General features: G+C 47.2%; 7 protein-coding genes across 7 annotated transcripts; 5 read left to right on the forward strand and 2 right to left on the reverse strand.

The window, feature by feature from the left end:
• Positions 1-1096: 1096 nt before the first annotated feature.
• TRIVIDRAFT_66658 (uncharacterized protein) lies at positions 1097-1927 on the forward strand (the record flags this gene model as incomplete). The annotated part of the gene is made up of 1 exon (XM_014096475.1): positions 1097-1927. One exon carries the CDS (start codon positions 1097-1099, stop codon positions 1925-1927), a length of 831 nt encoding a protein of 276 aa, XP_013951950.1.
• Positions 1928-2022: 95 nt separating this feature from the next.
• On the reverse strand, positions 2023-5064 carry TRIVIDRAFT_123162 (uncharacterized protein; the record flags this gene model as incomplete). Its single annotated transcript, XM_014096476.1, has 5 exons — positions 2023-2621; positions 2723-3060; positions 3113-4216; positions 4294-4742; positions 4822-5064. Coding segments are annotated over 5 exons (2733 nt in total), but the record flags the coding sequence as incomplete, so codon positions are not given.
• A 985-nt stretch (positions 5065-6049) lies between these two features.
• On the forward strand, positions 6050-7122 carry TRIVIDRAFT_160502 (mPR-like GPCR protein; the record flags this gene model as incomplete). The annotated part of the gene is made up of 3 exons (XM_014096477.1): positions 6050-6550; positions 6643-6858; positions 6967-7122. The coding sequence occupies 3 exons, from the start codon at positions 6050-6052 to the stop codon at positions 7120-7122; spliced, it is 873 nt and encodes a 290-aa protein (XP_013951952.1).
• Positions 7123-8809: 1687 nt separating this feature from the next.
• On the reverse strand, positions 8810-9532 carry TRIVIDRAFT_66661 (uncharacterized protein; the record flags this gene model as incomplete). The annotated part of the gene is made up of 2 exons (XM_014096478.1): positions 8810-9302; positions 9444-9532. 2 exons carry the CDS (start codon positions 9530-9532, stop codon positions 8810-8812), a joined length of 582 nt encoding a protein of 193 aa, XP_013951953.1.
• Positions 9533-10539: 1007 nt separating this feature from the next.
• Positions 10540-12815, forward strand: TRIVIDRAFT_226707 (uncharacterized protein; the record flags this gene model as incomplete). Its single annotated transcript, XM_014096479.1, has 4 exons — positions 10540-11121; positions 11188-11921; positions 11982-12657; positions 12711-12815. The coding sequence occupies 4 exons, from the start codon at positions 10540-10542 to the stop codon at positions 12813-12815; spliced, it is 2097 nt and encodes a 698-aa protein (XP_013951954.1).
• A 2324-nt stretch (positions 12816-15139) lies between these two features.
• On the forward strand, positions 15140-16093 carry TRIVIDRAFT_66663 (uncharacterized protein; the record flags this gene model as incomplete). Its single annotated transcript, XM_014096480.1, has 1 exon — positions 15140-16093. One exon carries the CDS (start codon positions 15140-15142, stop codon positions 16091-16093), a length of 954 nt encoding a protein of 317 aa, XP_013951955.1.
• Positions 16094-19398: 3305 nt separating this feature from the next.
• Positions 19399-20523, forward strand: TRIVIDRAFT_42937 (uncharacterized protein; the record flags this gene model as incomplete). Its single annotated transcript, XM_014096481.1, has 1 exon — positions 19399-20523. The coding sequence occupies one exon, from the start codon at positions 19399-19401 to the stop codon at positions 20521-20523; it is 1125 nt and encodes a 374-aa protein (XP_013951956.1).
• Positions 20524-21461: the final 938 nt, after the last annotated feature.

Consider the following 21461-nt stretch of genomic DNA (forward strand, 5'->3'; position numbering starts at 1 on the left):
CAGAACCATGTATTCACGGAAAAGAGAGTTGCACTGTGCCGCATGTTCTGCGATGGTTGGGCAAAGGCCCTCTTGGAGGAAGACATCTTCCACGAAATCATCTTCCATGCGATCCAAACTTATCATGGCGAGAGGGTTTTGTACGGGTGATCAGTCAGTCCTTGTGCGCCAAAGGCCCAGGGAGCTGATTCCCGTCTTTGCGTGGAGAGAAGCTCCTCAAGGGCGTGGACAAGCAGATCGCGACAAGATAATGTGATGATGCATGTGTGTTGTATTCTGTCAAATTGCGGGCTTATGCCCAGCCTCAGCTGCCTTAGGAGTAATTTGTTGGTAAGATACGGAGTACATGCATGCTGTACAGGAACGGGTCGCATACAAGTAGCGGTACAAAAGGTACAAGTTAACGCCGTGACAGCCTGACACAGGGCACGCAATTGAGCAGCGGCTCGCCCAGAGCCTTGACGTTATTATGCAAAACGGACATGAATGCCAATTCTAGATTGGCTTGCGAATTTCTTGTAACCTTTTGTTGTTTTCTCAGTCCAACGCCCTTGGCCACCATCATTGTCATTCAGACACATTTGCCTCGCTGATTTGACTCCAAGATCCTTTTGCGAGAGACTTACAATAAAACTTAGGCATTAAATGGGTAGAGCCCCTGCTCGTGTGTGCCAAGTCGCTCACTAACAGTCGCATTCATGGCGAGGCTTTAACAGTTTGTGGTGGGAAGTCCACTCGGAGTGACAGTGTGACTGAGTGCATTTCTATCCCATATTGATTTGGGGGCCAGGGATGGGGGGCGTGAATATAAGACGGTCCTAGGCCCACTTACCTAAGGAGGCATACGGTGCGAAGAAAACATGGCCGGTCTACCACTAATACTATAAAGTTGTAAGTGATAGGTGGCGGTGTCTTGGTAGGTTCACTCTCTACACTTTGTGGTCATCGTGTTGTGCCTGGTGAGCGATACCTACAAAGGATAGTTGAGAGTTCCGGTACACATAGCCTGGAAGCTTCAAGTTGTCAAGTAAACAAAAGTTGGGGATTTTGAAAGCCTTAAAGGAAGCCCAAGATTTTAACCCGGACCTTTAGAGCCATGTCCTTTACAAAAACGTATTTTCTGTGTCCAACATCCGATTTCATCCACCCACCACCAGCGGGCCCGCTATGTCTTGGGTCTATAATCCGATCTACGTCAACACCGCAATACCCTCTGAATAGAGCGAGAATCGTTGCCGTTGCCGACGCAGCCCCCCCTGTCGTGGAGACTGACTGGAAGAAGACCATTTCTACCGAGAAAGGCTTCGGTCTGGGTGTTTATGCACAGTTCCTGCAGCTGGCTACCGGTGGATTGCCCCTTGGTCCTGAAGTTAACGTTGAGCGCTCCAACAAAAGGGCGAATGCGTTCGCATTTGACACGGTGACGACTCTGGCATTTGAGCCAACACAAGAATATGTACAAGAAGCCATCAAAGCACCTGCCGTGCAGACGTGGCTGAGGGAGCCCAGGCAAAAATTCTCCCCCGTTGTCTCGCTCTTCCTCGTCACAGGCTTGAAGCTCGTCAAAGGCGCGAGGATCAAATACTTAACTTCGCGGAGCACGACGGCCACTGGGAACATTGGAATCGACGTGCCTGCACTAGGCACAACCTTTGGCCCAAAAGGTCACTGGGTCACCACGAATGACGATCAGACGGAATTTAACCGTGAGTCCGAATTTGTGTTTGCGTTCCGTGTCAAAAGGCTCAAGTTCGGGCGAAGATTGAAAGTTGAGGATTACAACAAGGGTGCTTTTCTGGCCGTTGACGGAGGACAAGAAGACGGCGAATCTGTTCTAGTCGAGGATGTGGATGGGTCTGAGATTAAGACTGCGAAAGCCGTTCCCGATGTGACCGAGAATGGCAATGTCTATTGCGTCCCCGCTTAATGATGGTAAATAATTCTTGAAATAGATACAGTTAAGACCTTAGTGAACTGTGTAAAGGATTGGAATTACACTGGACCATTACTAAGCGTCTAGTCATACAAGTGCCTTCTGATATCCTTGATCTTATCATAAACCTGCTCCCTTGTCGACTTCCTATCAAAGAGTGAATGAGGCGTGATGTAGTCATAGCCTGCGCCCCTCCTCTGTTTGACCATACTCTTTAAAACCTCATCCATTGAATGAACATCTTTCAGCCATGGCCCTAACAACTCATTTCCTGGAGTGGTGTACTGTTCCTGCTGGCGGACAAAGGACAGGATCGCTGCGGCAAGCCCAGCGGCAATCGGTGTTGCGACCGATGTTCCTGACAAGACATTAACAGGTTCATTGTGGCCATTCTTGCCAACTGGCCAGTGAGAAGAGACATGCTCCCCAAGTAGACTGAAGTTAACGTCTTTGTCGTCCGCTGTCGGGTTGAACGTAGAGGGGTTACCGTTTCCGTCAGTTGAGTGTATGCAAAAGACGCTGGGATATTTAGCTGGAAAAGCTCTGCCAAGATTTGCTCCATCGTTTGATGCGGCAGCAAACAACAATGTCTGACTATGTAGTGCATTAGATATGGCCGTTTTCATAGGCTCATTGTATTCACGAATCCCGAATGACATTGATATAACGTCCACTTTCCATTCAGAAACTGCGTGATTAATGGCCTAGATAACCAATTAGCTCAGTCCTAAAAAAAAGTTTGCTCGCCGTAGAGCAGCCTTACCTTTGCAATGTCATCGTAAGTGTTACGATCCAGAGTTTCTCGATGAGCAATTCTGGCGATGTAGATCTCAGCACATGTGGCAACTTTGAGTAGGAGACCAAGAGCATGAGTACCATGCCCAATCTCGTCTCGAATATCATGTGAGGCAGTGTTATGTACAAAACTTCGCGCATCCTTGATTCGTGGATCTAGTCGTTGGTCCTCAGTCATCAGAAGTGGATTTTCAGGGTCAAACCCAGAATCCAAGATCGCTATCCGCACCGGCTCGAACGTTCTGCGCCCAGCCATGACATCGTCGAAAGGGTCAACATGGTAGTGAATCGACGACAGAAGATTGTCCAACCATTGTTGTGAAAGTGGATTCCTGACAGATCATTAGCACCACGAAGTCTTATAGCCTCTGGGAAACTCCTTACTCTTGCTCGCAGCCCGTCTGGTGGCTTGCGTCAAAAAAGTACAAACTCTTCGTCGAGGGTTCGACGAGGTGTCCCCGGAGTTGCGATCCCGGAGAAGGTTGTGTCGGCCCCGCTAGCCGTAGCACCACATCTGAGTTGAGTGATTTGTAGCTCACGGGCGCGACGTCAGAGATCGAACGATACGGAAGAGGTGCCCGTGCTCCGTTATTTGTATTAGAGGGATCGACCTTGCCTGTTTTATGGCGGACAACTTCTTGACCGATGGAACCCCAGCAGAGTTCATTTTGTCGAGGATCGAATGAGCCCAAATTCTCTATTCGAAGACCCCATGACTTGAATATCTCAGCCTCGAGTCGTTTAATAACGTTTTGATAGAAGAGCCGCTGAACGTCGACAGATTCGAAGTCAGCCTGCTGTCCAGGGGGGTAGTACTCCCACTGCAGGCATGCCTTCGTCGCGAGATAGTAATCTACTCCAGCATCAACTTCTAGAGACTTGAGCATATCAAGGCTGGTATAATAATCAGAATTGACGTTTCTGGCCCCATGCGAGTCTTTTTGCATCAACTCCACAGGTGTGCAATAGTGAAGCTCACACAACAGTATGCCTAGAGCTAGCACACTAGCATTAGGGTGAACCATGTGTTTAAAACTGTCAGAACTGACTCCGTTGCCTGTTTTGCCGGCTGAGACGATTGGAATGTGTTCCATAGCTAGAAAGGGCTTCGTGATGTCGGGGAGCTCTCCATCCTGCAGTGGCTCAAAGAACAGAATATTTGAATGATTGAAGGAAGGCTGCAGCCACGGCGTCTCCAAGAATGGGAGGAGAGCAGTAGCCAGTATAACAGCCAAAATTCGCTTCCCCTTGAGTGGCAGTGCAGATGAACTACCGCGTAACTCTTGCTGACGCTTAAATAGAGCCGATAATGATACTGTTCGAGACATTTGATCACCGCCAAAGGTCTTTGGTTGCGGACGAAGCCTCTGAAATGTCCCACCCTCAAGAGCCAGGTGCAAGCAATTTCGTTGACCGAGAGATTCTGTAATGCTTTGGCATATGTGGGCAAAATCGGGCGCGCCGCTAACTATGGGTTCAGACGCGCTCCTCATCCTCTTGTCGTGTACGTCTCTACCGCGAAAAGTGTCAGTGGAAATCATTGCACGAAGCTTCGCAAAGCTTACTTAATCGTTATTTTGGCTTCTTGCAATGCAGTTTCAACTGGAGACCGTACACCGAAGAACACTTCGAAGCACGCCTCAACGTTTAAATCCTTCTTCTGTTGTGGCAGCGAAAGTCTTACGCTCAACCCTGAGCACTTCTGGCAAACACATATCCAGTTTTTCCGCAAGGCATTGTCCAAGGATACCAGATGTCTCCTCATCAGCACAGCGAAGTCGGTATCGGGGTCTTGGAGAATGTCGCCAGCATTTGGCTCTTCACGAGGCAGAATTCGGCGCTTCCTTGCCTGCCTATCCATATTCGAAAGCTCCTCAATGACAGCATCGCTTTCTCGTTTTCGTTTACTAACGCGAATGGTAGTGTCTGCATTGAAATGCGGATCATGACTCCGACGCTCGATCAAGCTGCGCATCGCCTGAAGCTTAGGATACGGCACATCATGGTGTAAGCCCTACTCCGTAACTTTGTGTTAGTAGGCAGGAGGTGAGAGGCCGAAAGGCTAGAGCTTGGCGTATATCGGACGCACTTACGGAATCTGATTCCCCATCAGAGTTGTATTGAACGTACTCCTCAAGTGCATGCAGCGTCTTTGCAATACGCTCAGGGTCAGGATCGTCAGATTCATCGGCATCGTGCTGCAGAAATGCTTCCGTCCGTAGCCAGGCTTCGTTTGTTCGTGATCTCAAAGACGCGGGTCGCGCTGATTTTTCCGGTCGTCTTCGAACGAAGAATCCAAGCACAGTCTTCAGTAGACCTTGGGATTCATCCACATCCATGATTGTACGCCTAAAAATGGTGGATTCGAAGATTTCACTGAGACATAAATCGGGTGTGTTGTCATTGAAGGGGGGTAGAAAAATCACCGCCGCCTATCACCTACGATTTTTGTAGCGGCAGACCGGAGGTGTTTTCTTCGCAGCGCATGGCTGTGTAAAGCTGTGAGACATGTTGTAGGTATCGCGGCTTTAGTCGATCAGCTGAAGGAATTACAGCTATCATGTACAAGTACTCCGTATCGCATTGATGAAACTCCTCCCCCTGCTGTGCTACCCTGCTGCTACTAAACACACACCCAGAGCTGAATGAACTCAAGGTTCCTCGAGGCGCTACTTTCATCGCGGGTGGTAAGGTGTGAATTGTGGTAGGTCCAATTCGACGGGGCGGCCCGCTGTGAGCACAGCGGTACATCTGGGTACGGCTGGGACTTCTGCATGGGAATATAACGAGACTGAACCAACAAGCGAATCGCAGTTGTCGTAGATGGAACAGCTCCCCAACAGCCAAAAGCCGAGGCGGCAACGGGAGAGGCCATGTGTCTGCTTGCGCGTGGTCACCTCCAATGACATTCGTTGGCATGGAGTGCAAATAAAGACAGGAGGTGAAGGTACAGGTGCATATGTACTGTAGTACTATACCGGTAATAATTGGTTCGTATTGCCTTCGATAAATGCACGCTTTGCGCTGAAACACGTCCACAATCGCTTTGTTACGAGTCTCGCGCGTGTTCGTCCCTTGCTATCGCATCTTCATCTTTTCTTCTTGGCACCTACCCATCCCCCTGGCTTTCATTTAGCAATCTAGCACCTGGCGTCGGTATCTTTCGCTTCGTCTATATCATCATCAACATCATCATCATCATCATCATCATCATCATCATCATCTCCTCCTCCTCTGCTTCATCGTCAGTTGGCGCAGACATCTCGGCAAAGAATCATGTCAGAAACAAAAGTCAAAAAACGGGCGATGCCGAAAGTCAACATGAGCACCACGAACGAGCCCACAGACCAGCCAAAGGCTGACAAATCGCGAACTGTAACGTGGCAGGAGATTTCTGAATGGCAGTTCGACAACAAGTATATCCTCAGTGGGTATCGACCAGAGAAGGCAGACTATCTGGAGATCTTCACTAGCCTGACCTTTTTGCACAACGAGACTTGCAATATATACACTCATCTAATCGGAGCTCTTCTCTTACCGCTCATTACACCTGCTTTCCTGTGGTTCCTGGCGGAGCCTCGATTTTTTAATGTTTCATCAATGGACTATGCTATGTTTGGAGTCTACTTCTGGTGTGCAGAGATCTGTTTGGTCTTAAGCGCACTCTACCACCTGATACAACCCCACTCGCACCGCATAGAATCGTTCTGGCATGGAATGGATCTACTTGGTATTGTTATTGTGACAGTGGGTACATTCTCTTCCGGTATCTACTATGTGTTCTTCTGTGAAGCGAGCTTGCAAAAGCTACACTGGGCCATTGTTAGTCTCTCCGAGTAACCATCTCCGCTCACCCCACTCTCCCGACATCCGGGTTAAATATCCAATAGTTAATACGCTGACATGAATTCCAGATCTTAACCACGGGGACTGTCACCGGTGTTCTCATTTCTAATCCCCTGCTTAAGACACCGCGTTGGCGGAAAGTAAAGGTGGGTGCTTTCGTTGTTTTTGGTGCTTCATCGTTTATACCCCTATTGCATGGAGTCCAGCGATACGGGTTTGAATATATGCTCCAATACTCGGGAATGAAATGGTATCTACTCGAGCTTACCTTCTATGGTACTGGAGTCGGCCTATATGCGGTATGTCTGACACGCTTACCTTATGGCGTGTTTTCATTCCCCAAGAGTTAAGAATTCATTCTGATGAACAAGCTGCAGTTTCGAATTCCGGAGCGCTTGGCACCCGGCAGATTTGATATCTGGGGAAGCTCGCACCAGATCTTCCATGTGGCCATCTTATGTGCAATGTATACACACGTGACGGCTCTGCTGCAAGGTTTCATGACCTGTCATACACTAGATGTGTGTCAGCTTCAAGGTGTTCATTGAGCAAATTGAAGCTGTATAGGAGTGGAAGTCTGGACTGCTCTGGTTCGGGCTGGGCAAGGCGAAGACTTGCATAGACGTTCTCCTGTGAAATTTATGGATAAGAGTTTATGGATAAGAGCAGGCTAGAATCTTTAGCTAAGAATAAAAATTTGATCGCTGCTTCGCGTGTGGTATTCTATTCTGTAAATGAATATCTCACTATCTCTTGGGAGGTCAAACATTGAATGGACTGCATATGTTCAAGCTGGCAACCGTCTTAGACGCCCCAACTGACACACAAGGTACCTGTATTCTTACCTCTCTGCTGGAGAAAACGTCCGCGGATTCGGGTGTAGAAGATTGAAGTAACGATTCCAAAATCAGCTGAAGGATTGAGAAGCGGCCTCCGAGAGCATCTGATAACAAGACTGCCATGAGGTCACCAGGAAGATCGCAGCTATTGCGCGGAGCTATGAAACGACAAGGGCCCTTGGCAGCAAGCGGGCCTCTGTCTCTTCCACGGCATGGATGGGCGCCTACATCAATGTAATTGGATCATGTCCCTATTTGCCCGCGGCGCCCTCGACCGCCATCCAGCGCAATGCCACCATTCAGCCCTAGCGGTAAAAGAGAATGGAAGGGCACCTGGACGACAATTTCATCTCAGTGGGTTACCTGTGCATGTACTGGTAGGACGGCCGTGGCGAACCGATAACCGCGCGCGTATATTATGGACGTCTCCATACCCACCCCGGGAATGAAGCAGCGTCGCCCGCCTAGTGAATGGAACAAGTAAATGTACATGTAGCAAAAGGCGAAGCGCCCATCGACAAGCCGACGGGGGACCGAGACGGCAATCATGAAGGTCAATATTGTTGACATTGACGAAGTGGTCAAGCCCAAGAGGCAGCGCACTGGCGAGCCAGTCTATAGTGTGATTACATACCATATCAGGAACTTTAATCTAAAGAGGCGACGTAATAGTACAGTAAAAGGAGCTTTTGTAGCCACCAACTGGGGCCTGTGCCAGATTAGGTGAAAGTGTAAAGTTATAAGTCAAATTGCTGCTTTGCAATATATCTACAAAAGCCAGCTCTCTCTATTCGAAGCCCAGGGTCTTTTCAACCAGAGGCCTCGATGTCGACGTTGATCTGATTCTAAGTCAGCGAATCGACTGATCCTGCATTTTTTATCCATTCCAAGTCGCACAGGGTCCTTTCCGATGGCAAAACTAGCGCATCAGGCATATGGTCGGAGCGAATGAATTGACAGTTTCGGTCAAGTATGGCCGTAAAATAATACGTTTGATTAGTTGAAGAAGTATAAGCTGACCGAAGTTGGGGTAACGTACCGTTTGAACCGCCATAAGTCCAAGTGTCTCACATCACTCAGATAGGGAATGACAAGCGACCTGATACTCCAAAGTCACTGTGGCAGCAGAAAGTGAGATCGTAGCGTGATTCGAACACGCTTCCCAGAGGGAATCCAGGCGCCGACGCGCCATACGACCTTTAGGGCTAATGCCCAAGGAATTTCAACCATGAAAGAAGGGGTTTCAACCATGAAGAAATGAAGAGGTTGGGCTTTCGCCTTTCCACTTAGCGGGGAGTTGGGATAGAGTCCGACAGGAGGGAGGAGCAGAAAGTAGCAGACTCAGGACTGTGATATTGCAAATCTCACTTATTGCTGTTGTTGCTTCGGGGCCACTTTAGAGCTGTTGCCGAGGCTTTTTGCTTTCGACGATCTGCCAAGTCTTCTTCCTTTTCGCTGCCCTCGGTTTCTGACTGTCTGTGGGGTTGAGCTTGTCATACAGTGAGGCAAGGTTCCGAGGTTGAGAAGGCAGGTCCTCTCGATCGAAGGGGATGGTAATAGTTTGTGCAACCTCACCCGACTCGTCAACAAATTGAACTGGCTTCATTGGATCTGTCGACCACTCCTGCTTTTCTACCATGTCTTTGTGGATTCGACGGCCGAAAGATTGCCATTGAGTGTAGTCATCATAGCCACCCCAGCCGGCACAGACGCCTGCAGGTCGTTGATATAGCAAAACGTGCCCAGTCGATGTGGCTGAACGACGATCGGTTGCCTCTTTATGACGGTCGGGCGGCGCAAAGGAGGGTGATTTGGCCAAGGTTGCAGGATCCGATCCATTTTGTCCGATCAGCTGACCAGGTCGCCAGTCACTCTTGGTCATGACAGAGCTGATGAATTCGTTGCCACGTTTGAGATAGCGGTCTGTATCCGCAGCCGGCTGGTCATATGATATGACATCGACAGGACGATCAACAGATCGGTAATCCCGGTAATTATCTTCGATGTCGAAGGGGAGACTTGGAGCGTACTACACTTCCCAGCCTTGGGCCTCTAGGGCGGCCACTTCCTCCTTGGGAACCTTCTTGAAATTCACTCCTATCGGCTCGTTGCCCACCATCTTGTAGGTTGCTGGTTCGTCGAGCTGGTCAGGAAGAGCTTCTCTGCTTAAGGCGACATACTCGGTATTGATATTGTCACCGATTTGTGGGCATTCGGCAGCTTGCAGACTGGCTATTGAACGGGGCTGTAGCCTGGTATGCGTGCCTGTAGTAACGACCCGCCTGCATGGAATGCCAAGCAAGTCATAGCCCGCCTCTTCTCTGTGCACATCGGCGAGAAAGTTGTCCAGATTGCCCTCTTCGAAATCTCTTCAGTTTTGGGGCAGATCTGTATCGTCGGATTCGCTGAGTGACATCATCATTTCAGTCATGTTCAGCATCGCGTTGGATTCAGCCTCGGTTGTGGTTTGGGTCTCGTCACAAGGCATACTATAATCCTAAGGATTAGCTTCCATACAGTCGGTAGTGCCCGAAACTGATGAGTTCAAGACTTGACTGGTTTGGAAGTGATGCTTACTTGTAACTTGACTGTTCTGAGTATCTATCGTGTTGATGGGTGTTTGAAGTGTTCGATTGGCTTTGATGTTTTGTCTTGGGATGCAAAGATCAGGTAGAAATGGCTTGCCCTCCTCTTGAAAAAGAGTAGTTCTAAAGTGAACAATTGAGAGGATTCAATAAAAGTTATGCTGCTACAAGTGTGAGGTTGTCGAAGGGGTGGTTGCTTTTATTATGTTTAGCACTGCGACTTCGGAAAGGTCAAGTAACTTGGCACCTATGCACAATGTCAATAGTTTGGAAGTTTTTCTCTACTGAATTCACTGCCTCCACTGTCTCCACTTTAAAGTGAGCCATAAATGAATTACATCTGATTGCCCAGAGTTGATCTGGCCCTCTACTTTAGGATTTCAATTGCGGTCCCTGCTGTTGGGTTTCTACCTTTTCAACATACTATCGACAACATCAAACCCACAATCTTTACACAATCTTCACACACTCTTTACAGAATCTTTACACAACGTTTTCACCAACCCCCCCAATATACAAGTTACCAAGAACAACAGATACAATGGAGTCTATCGCGCGTAACCAGCTCACCGTCGCCCAAGTCCAGCATCTTGAAGACGCAAATCAAAATCCGTTGACGGGAAAGTCGTGGCCCCAAGACCACGAGGGTATTCTCCAAGGCCGTCGCCGTTTGCCGGTCTACGGACGATACCAGGAGATCCTCGACAATTATCACCAATCTCAGGTGATGATTCTCTCGAGCGAGACTGGCTCAGGCAAGTCAACTCAGGTTCCCCAGCTGCTAGTCTACGACGAGTATGAAAGTGGCCTCCAAATCGCCTGCACCCAGCCGCGACGCCTGGCCGCAACAGAGCTTGCCAGCCGCGTTGCTGAAGAAATGGGAGTTAATCTAGGCGAAGAAGTTGGCTACAAGATCGGGGGCGACCACAACGTCAACCAAAACAAGAAGAAAACCCGACTTGCCTATATGACTGAGGGCGTCCTTCTTCGACAATTGAGATCTGACAAGCTCTTGTCCGCGTACGCATGTGTCATTATTGACGAAGCTCACGAGCGAACCGTCGATCTTGACCTTTTGTTGGCGCTGCTGAAGAAAGTCATAAGCCGTCGTAAAGATTTCAAGGTAGGTTTATATCAGCTCTTCAATCTCACTGGTGGTCTGACCTGGCTGACTCTTATATTTTAACAGGTGGTGATAATGTCGGCAACGATGGATACAAAGCTGTTTCAAGAGTACTTCGACAATTGCCCGTTAGTCCATTTCCCTGGTCTCAAATTTGAAGTCAAGACATTCTATACGGCACCTGAAGAAACCGGACCGGACTTCGTCACTCTTGCTGCCGCCACCGTGGTTCATATACATAAGAATCAAGAACCTGGCGACATCTTAGTGTTTCTTCCTGGAGAAAATGAGATTGAAAAAGTATGTAGCATGGTCCGTCGCAACGCCAAAGACCTTGACGTCTTTCCTCTGTACTCGTCGCTGCCAAGCGGGGATCAGCGCCTGGCCTTAGACTCATCAGGTCCAAATCGCAAATGCGTCGTGTCAACCAATATTGCAGAGACCAGTCTAACCATCGCGAACGTCGTCTACGTCATTGACACCGGATTATCAAGACAGTTAGTCTACAACCCTCGTCTGCGCCTCAATATGCTCGAGGTACGACTAATCTCTCAGGCATCAGCAAAGCAGCGTATGGGCCGAGCAGGCCGAACGAAAAACGGCGTCTGTTACCGACTCTACAGTAAAGCGGTCTACGATAGCATGGCTCCGTCTACTGAGCCTGGTATTCACTGCGCGTCCATCGACTCCGTAGTTCTGAACCTAGTAGCTTCGGGCTACAGAAAGCTCATCGACTTTGATTGGCTAGATGCTCCTCATCCTGAGTCACTCGCACGTGCCGCCCAGCATCTTCAAGATTGGTGTGTAACTTCTCTCTCCCCTCCGCCGAATGTCTGTTACTGACACGCCCCCCCAAATAGGGAATTATTGAAAGATGATGGCTCTCTCACTCGGTCAGGTCGCCTCGCCAGTAAATGCCCGCTGGACCCGATTTGGTATCGAGCCATTGAAATTGGGGCGAAGTTTGGATGCTCTCTGGATATACTCGATATCGCGCTGCTGTGTAGCTCTCAGAAATCTATCTTCATACGTCCAGCTGGATACCGGCAGGCAGCAGATTTAGCCAGGACAGCCTTTGCTGACCCGCTGTCGGACCACCTCACGCTCGCAAATGCCTTTAACACATATATGCGTGTACGCCAGTTAAACGACCAGAAAAATCGTCCCAAAATAGACCTTGAAAGGTGGTGTACCAGGCACTTCTTGAATATGCGGGCTCTGGAGGAGATCGACATAAAACGAGGGGAGATGGGAGCGTCCTTAGAGGATACTTGCAAGATCACTCCAGGCCGAACATCTATCACAGACACGACGAGTGTTCGGAAAGTTTTAGCGATCGCTTTCTGCACTCACACTGCTATCTACCGTTCTGGCGATACATATAGAACTGTTCACGAGAATACTCCTGCCCTTTTGTCACCTCACAGCTCTCTGGTGGGCGGTAATTATGAGTGGATTGTATATACAGCTTTTCAAACCTCGGGAAGGAGGCAGTATTTAGAGACAGCCACGGCAATCAACGCAGAATGGCTGGTGGTAAGACTTGCCTAACACCCCCTTTCTAAGATGTTGAGTTGACAATAGTCTAGGATCTGCCATTCTTCCAGGACTCCCGACTACCGACAACTGGAGACAGATTATTGAGACAAGAAAACGTCAAGCGATCCCTCGACCGTGCCAGAGCCAGAATTTAAACTCGTAAGAGTACATAATTAGCTACGCAGTCCGGTTATCACTACCTACCCAGCCTACGACAACGGATCAACACTACAGGTGTATGGACGAAAGTCCACACTTTCTTTTCTTCATGGTTGAAACACATTTTTTCATGAGAGAAGTCTTCTTTTTTTAATGGGCGAAATCTCGTTCTTTTCTTCATAGGTGTAACACCTTTCTTTCATGGTTGCATATCCTAGGCTTGTCCTAAAGGTCGTTTTGGAAGCCCTACGGGCGTGGGTTCGATTCCCACAACGATCAGTGTTTGCCCGAAAACAATGCTGATGTTATATTATCTAGCTGTCTTAAGTATTTATCTCTCATATAACGATGGGATACTTGGGATGATGACACTCCTCGTGCAATATCTCACAGCCTGGCGAAACAAGCGGTGGTCCATCTGCGCAGAGCAAGGCAATATCTGAGGTAAGCTAATCATACAGCTATGGAATTTTTTTCTACCCGTAGACCAATATTTTGTGACAGCTGGTCCAATCAAAGGCTCTGTCCAACACTTATATTAAAGAACTGTAATAAAATTTTGGTCAGTTTCGATCGGCTGTTGAACCAAACTTGAGGAAATTACACAAATACTAATGGCAAAAGCGATGGGAGACAACAATGAAAGCTCAAAATAACGTCTTCAATTAAAATCACTTGGGCCAGAGGTTCAAAAAGCAAAAGATCAAAGACAACACGATAAGTTTATATGCGAGTAAGGGAAGTCTAATGTCTTACCAATACAGGAATGATGTTGCGCTGATCTGTTGATGAACAAAAGGCAGTAATCACAACCAAGTTCCACAGGGGATCATAGGACGCTCATTGAAGTACAGGAACATGAGCTAGGCAGAACCAGTTATCATGGTAGATTGACGATCTAGCTGGAAACTGATTGAGCTGGAGTTTAGCATGCATTTTGCGTTATGCTTGAAATAAAATAAAGAGAAGTCTTCAACAGCAGTTATTGTTGAAGATCAACTGTACCTTGCTTACCGAGCGAAAACTCAGCAAATCAAGGCAGCTCTTATCCATGTTCATGATTGTTTCACAGAACCCGACTTGACAACTCGGCGCTCCAAGGAATATACGGATTGGGAAACTCGTTCACGCCATAAAGCCATCTCTAGAGGTAATACAGAGCAGATCGTACATGTTATTAGAAGGCCACTCAAGCTACGACAGCAAGCAATATCAACTTCGGAAAAACAGGTCAGCAAAGTGTCAGGAGACGCTACTCTTTCAGCTTTCTCTACTAAATAAATTGATACTAAGGTACAGCGAATAGAGTAATACCTAACTGTGTTTTGGTGTTACACGAGATGCCATGCGCGGGGTTGCGTAGGATTATATGAGATTTTCCTCTGAAAGTGTGTTACATAAACGGCTACGGAAGTCTGGCCCATCCCTCCAGGCGCCCAGTAGGGTCTCTCATATGGAGGACATCTCGCTCACGTTTGATGACAGCGATGGTGAGCCCGAAACACAAGATGATCAAGCAAAGCTGCGAAGCGGTTTTGCGAAGGTGACAATCTGAGAAAAGTGTAGCCTCCAAAGTTGCTTCTCTGATGGGGGGTGGGGGGAAGGCAAATTTAGTCAAGTCATTGAACTATAATTCGAAGTTTTTGCATTGCGTTTGAACCTTTTGTTCAGGCCTTTTTGCGCATGTATTTTGAGTTTAGTTCTTTTAAACCTTAATACAAAAGCGGTTATGCTTTTTGTGCTTCTGCCAGTTGTGAAAGTAGTAGAAGTAGTAGAAGTAGTAGAAGTAGTAGAAGTAGTAGAAGTAGTAGAAGTAGTAGAAGTAGTAGAAGTAGTAGAAGTAGTAGAAGTAGTAGAAGTAGTAGAAGTAGTAGAAGTAGCAGGAGTAGCAGGAGTAGCAGGAGTAGCAGGCATAGCTAAAATCTCCAAGGTTTAGTTTAGTCGGCTGTTGCCGATTAAATGGGGCATAGCCTTTTATTACACTAGGTTTTACAACATTGACCCTCTTATCTAGATATTAAATTTTACCTCTATAAAAAGAGGGATGCTGCACTTTGATCTGGGGCGATTATTCGAATGTATGCGTTGAAGTGAATGCTGTTGAATAGCACGCGACTCTTCTTTCGTTCACAACAAACTGACATTTCAGTCACAACAAACTTACCCTGCGTTTATTCACAGCAAACACAACTTCCACAATTTACTTCTTGACACTACCCCCCCCCCCCCCCCTCTCTCTCTTCTCTTCCTCAATTTTTATCCATTCATCTCTGGCAAGATAACTCCTTAGATACCACTTTGCCCTCTTCAAGATACCACCATGGAGGACCGCAATGCTCGTTTTGACGAAGTTACTGCTTCGTTAGGTCCTCTCCCCCTTAGCACCGAAGAGTACTGGAAACTGCTCAAAGAGATATTCCCAGATAAAGAAGAGCATGACGCATACTTGGTATATGACCTCGAACGCACCCTGCCGCATCTAGCCCATCCCGCTGGCATTTTGACGCCAGCTCGATTTATTGAACTTGCAGATTCAATCAACTTTCTCAACCCGACGGAATACAAAGAGCTACTTCCTGGACTTACTTGGGCATATCGTCCCTGGATACCCCTTGGCTATGAGAATACAACTATCTACCGTCTACTTCCATCGATCCACAATTTAGCACCGCAGAAAAGCGAATATCCTTCGACAAATTATGAAGTCCTGGACCCTGCATTTCTCGGTGTGAATACTACTGTGCAGCCCCGCGAGCCATCTCTGCCGCTTAACCGCCGCGCGCCTAACCTATCAGAAGAGTCTACCAAGTCGGCAGAGGTAGACGACGCCGAGGCTCCAGGATTTGTTTTCCACGAGCTTGGTGTACTGCAGTGTTTAGAATGCGACACTTCTGATGAGATGCCGACAACATTGGAAGAAGGTGATGATTGCGAGGGAGACTGGGAACCGACTGGTTTTAGTGTTGTAGCCCGGCTTAGCAATACTGGCCATATCGACGGAGTTTATGTCATATACAACATGAAACCACGCCTGGAGGGTTGGGGCGAGCAAGAACAAGTTACACATGCAGCATGGGGTGTCCCACCAAGCTCACCTGGAGAACAATTCTCATGCGCACGGATCGGCAACACTATGCGAGACTTCGGTTTCAAGGTCAAGTTAGCATGGAATGAACAAATCCATTACCCAGTTGAGTTGGTGTGGGCAGTGAGGTCATCAATGGGGGCTGCGATGCGTGCTACGATGGATGGTGACTACAAGAAGAACATGTAAAGAGGATGGGGACGGGGACGAGGACGAGGAAATGGAGGACGAGCACAACTCCCTCCGGGCGAAAGCCCGGCCTTATTCTTTCGGAGGATGGGTGAAAACCCTTTCCATTTATTGTTGAAACCCTCTTTCTTCATGGTTGAAAATCCCTGGTCGCTCTGGTTGAACCTTCGGGGTGCGGGTTCGATTCCTGCAGCGATCTTCACGATTATCTCCCTTGATGCGCAAAAGCTCAATGCTTTGATGGATGAAGCTAAGTTCCTCATTAACCTCAGAAATGACTTGAAGTAATAATTGCTAACATATTCTCACTTCATATAAGGCAGCTCTACCTTTATAGTATCCTCACTTATCACCCAGAAGTATTCTGTTGCTACAACTACATGATGAAGGAGTGTTTCCTAAAGTGATTTGGTGGAATTGCGCAAGCGCAAAGGCTTGAAACCAAATCGTGAGCATCCAATGGAACCATGGCCCCAAAACAGAAAGGTTCAACGTTGGTAAAGAACGTTAAACGCCGTCGGGCCCCGTCACGTCCCACTAGGTAGCTTCCACAATGGGGTCCAGCGCGATTTCACTTTTCGTCTTTTGATCCCTAGTGTCCGTACCGATTTTTGGAACTCTCAAGCCCGAGCTAGTCCGAAAAGCAACAGTGGTGGACGATATACGAAGAACTATATGGTACATTGAATATCTGGGATGAAAATGATTACACAAATGCTTACGTGCATCAGCAATGGTGAAGGAAGAGCATGGGCATAATGAAAGAGCTGCGTTCACGATATGAGACGTGCAAGTTCGCCGCATTCATTCGAAGTCCAGTTAGGTATTGTATGCTGTATCTCACATATTGTTTTAATCAGCTATGCTAGGCCTGTGGAACGCCTAATCAGCATAATAGATCCCAACCATCAAAGTGAAGTGCACGAAGGATCACAACTCAAGTTCACACTCAGCCATGGAAACCTCTATTGAGGCGCCTGGTAAAGGGGAGGCCACCGTAGCCAAGTTACAAGGACAAATAATAGTTGACTTAGGCCACCTTGGTCGTAGTAATAGTATATGCTCCATTTTACATTCATACCAAAGCTCACAACTAAATTATTCTTAGTCGTTGTGAAAACCCTGGCTGATGTTTAGTGACCCCATAGGCAATTTGGAGGCTAAAACCAGAATGGTTCTGAAATCTAATACAATCAGTAAGGTTTTGGTCACCGATAAGGCATATATAGCTACTGTGTATGCTTAATGCCGGTGACGCATAAGAAGGTGCGGCTTCCATGTCATTGGGGCATCTTACCTTGTTACGAAGAAAGTAAATCTCAATGGAACATGATTCCGAAAAATTGGGCACATCGGGCACATTGGGCATAAGATGTACTGTCACAATAGGTAGCCCCGGACCAATTTCTGTATCCTTAATGGCATAGTTACCGCTCACCGAAAGCTATCCCTATTGGGCCTTGCTGCCAAAGAGCGAAATATGAAGAGGATGCTTGCTCCAACCAGCGCGAAAACTTACAACAAATTCAGCAAGTTTGCCTTGTAGTATTAGTGTGTTTAGGGAATAGTCCAGCTGTTTTATTGCTGCGGCCAACACCGAGAGCACAAACTCTCCCCAAGCAAGCATGACAGTCCGAACAAACTGCCATTTACGTGGAACCCGAATTGCGTGGAAGGTTGGATGAAACAACAAGGGAGATGGTACCAATAGAACGACAGCACGGCATGATAGACTCCGCGCCATCAGTCGTGTATGGCCCCTTGTATAACCTAATTGTGCTATTTTCTACAATAGCAGCTTTATCTGTAGGTTTGGGATCTCGAATCTTCTTTGGTATCAAGAGGGATCTGTTCTTCAGACTGCCGTTGAACATGATCCGTTCAATTATCGCACTCACAACCTCCGGATCTGGCAAGATGATCGCAGCTAAAATGTGGCCTCCTTTGAAGACGCATCCTCGGCTACAGCCAAAGCCGAATCGCTGTGCCGTCTCTTACGCGCATTGCTCGATCGTGCTTGTCGCACCGGGACCTCCAGACCTTGTGAGGGATGAGGCAAAGATCACGAGCAAAAGACGAAGGCAAGGGAGAAAACAAACAATATGACCAAAAGCACCGAGCTCAAATGCCACAAGCAAGCTGTGTGACTAATATCTGGATTGTGATGTAGACGACGAGATAACTAGAGCGATAGAGGGTAGAAGGAATATGTACCTACCTGGTAGCTATGGGTAGGGTCAGGTGACATGCTGATGGCATCAGGCGGGAAATGACAAAATCTCGGAACAGGTTCAGCTGGTGAGCAAAGAAGCACGCTGCAACTCTCTATCTCGACAACTTAATATGTGTTGCCTCTAATCTGGTAGTACATTATCTTTCATCTAAAACTAGAAAACATTCTCAGTTATAAAGTTGATTTATCTAGTCAATTCTATAAAGGGGTTTATCTTATGTTTAATGCTTAGGACAAGACAACTACTATGTGAACCTTCAATGATTCTCTTCTTATGTATCTAGATTACATCTAAATACATGTAGTGGAACCCTCAACTCGTCCTATCGCTCTACTAAAGGGCCTCTTTTTCTCTCCCATGGCACTGAATTCGCCACTTTGAACCAGGGTTGACATTATACCATGTCAGGGGTGCATAGCTACCCATGCAGGAAAGAAAAATCCACCGGTCTGTTTACTATAGGCTTGCGTGGTGCGCGGCCGTTTTTTATTACTCCCTTGCTGCCTTTGTGTGTGAGTCTTACGTACCTGTATACATTTGGTTACACATAGGTTACACATGTCAGCCCTAGCTGTAAATCCACAGGATATGGAGCAACTACAGTCTTGTCATAAGCAATAAACGGCTTATTAGATCCGCAATGCGCCACTCGTACCAGTAGTATTACGGACAAAGTCTGGAACCACCACAGTATCCCTGTCTTTCCTACGTGTCTCCTGGTAGGCTAGTCAACTAATACCCGTAGCATCGTAAACAAATAATACTCTAGTACTGCATCAGCAAGACATAGATCAGTCTTCAAAGGTACGAATACGAAACTGATTTGTAGTACTAATAATATTTGCTGTTGTCCAAGACATGGATAATGAGGTCTAGCTTCCGGTGTATATTCTACCTTGCTTCTGCAAAAGTGTCCGACAGGGGAGCTTGGGAATGGGTATAAGATGGCAACTGTTACTCTGTTGGCCTGCAGAATATTGAGTCTCGCAATCAGCAATAAAAGAGCGATCAAGTCATTTCGACTAGCCTGCTTTCAACCCAACATAAAAGAAAAGGAAACAGAGGAGAGAAATGCGTACTTCTTTCACTATAGCTGCGTTTACTCTTGCGGCTTCTTCTGCTGCCCAGGAAGCAGTTGATTGCAAGATTGTTGAGTTTCCAGTTTCGGTCACTGCCAGCAATGAAGTTTTTGGAAGTTCCTTCGATCCAGAAAGTGTTTCGTCAATCGACCAATTTCTCAGCCAGGGTCTAAGTACAGGAGCTGTTGACGTCGTTGGAGAGGCTTCAACAACTGCAAACTTCTCCATCAGCGCCCAATACTGTGCACCTGCGGGCGCAACTCATCCCGAATCTCTTCCGATTCAACTGCTGGCCCACGGCAACACTTGCGACCGAACTGTATGGGATGCTCTCAGCAATTCAGATCTACAAGCCTCTGGATACTCATATCAGCGATTTTTTGCTTCGCAGGGATATGCAACCCTAGCGATTGACCTTCCTGGTCATGGCAAGTCGACTCTTCCTGACCCTAACACGATTATTCAGATGGCGATTGAAGCTGCAGTGATCGACGCAATCGCTGCCTCTCTCCGATCTACAAGCAATCCACTAGGGGTTTCTTTCTCCAAAATTGTCTTTACAGGGCATTCTTATGGTTCAATTACTGGCGTCGCTGCAGCTAGATTTGCCCCCGATTTCGTTGATGCAATTGTTCTGACAGGCTGGTCGGCGTTTGTTCCCTTGCCGAGCCCCTTGTTGCAGCTTCAGATGCAGCCGGCCGCTCTGCTTTTTGATCGTTTCAAAGGATATCCATTGGGATATATCACTGCTAGCAATGAAACTGGCCATGAAGAAAGTTTCTACGGCGGCGCATACGATCATACCATTCCGAAGATAAGCTTCGACACGCAGGATGTCATGACATGTGGAGAGGGCGGCAGTCTTGGAGTGGGCCTGCAACCCGCAACTGGATTCACTGGCAAAGTCTTTGCTATTACGGGAAGTGAGGATATTTTGTTTTGTAATCCCAAAAATGGTGCTTGCGCCGACCAGCTGGCAAATTCGTCCTTCCTTTTTCCCAATGCGACCTCATTCCAGTCACAAGTCATCGATAACACTGGCCACGATTTTATGTTGCATTTTTCTAGCACAGAAACTTTTGCGAAGATTCAGCAGTTTCTTGTGAATAATGTTTAATTAGCAGGCATAAACGATATAGACATAATAGATGAAGAACTGTGATTCCCTGAAAGTTTTATTCGCCATAATGTAGTATTTTCATGATGCTCAATCTTTGTCTAGTGGAGTAGCGTGATGGCTTACCATAGCATATAATATTATTCATTCTGAGTATGTGAGTTCGGCCTACGATGCATTATTAGTCACTAATTTCCATGTTATGGCAGTCAAGCAGTTGATTGATCAATGTCATCCAACTTTTCAATGCCAACAAATGGCTGGCAGAGGCAGATATAAACTTAAGGAAGGCAAAAGGCCTTACAGCAATGTCTGTGGGGGTCGCTATTGTCATTCACTTATGACTAGAAACTTGTTAGGCAACAGGCTAGTGAATTAAGATTACATACGTTTCTCATCCGGCCGAGACTATGCCGCCTAAGATTGATAAGACAAAGCGACTACCGGGAGAGAGCACTGTCTTCCACCTGGTCAAGAGATTGGTCTCCGTGGTTCTTTCTCTGATCTTGCTACACGTCTGTTCATGGTTGGCGGTCTCACGATCAGTCAGTTCGCTACCTGTATCTACGTAGATATCAAGAAAGCCCTTGCCAGATTTCTTCTCATATTACTTCTACAGCAAAGAAAGTTGACAATTCCCCCCTCTTTTCAGGTGCTACCAAACGCGTTGAGGTTACCAAGTGAACAATGGATTGATTGAAGCATGAAGATGGTATATTTACTTCGCGAGCTACTACTAGAACATCTAAAAGGTGAATAGAGGTTCGAATCAGACACGGGGCTATGCAACTAATCTCCGCTACGTCCGTTAACTCCAATTTCTCCGGCGTCATGTAAACTGTATAGCAGAAGATATGATAGGTGGCTACACAATAGTTTAACACAATACACAGGCTACCGTCATGGTGAGGCTAAAGATCATCGCGGGGGTGGGGTTT

Source organism: Trichoderma virens (assembly GCF_000170995.1).
Source record: "Trichoderma virens Gv29-8 chromosome Unknown TRIVIscaffold_88, whole genome shotgun sequence".
Lineage (NCBI taxonomy): Eukaryota > Fungi > Ascomycota > Sordariomycetes > Hypocreales > Hypocreaceae > Trichoderma > Trichoderma virens.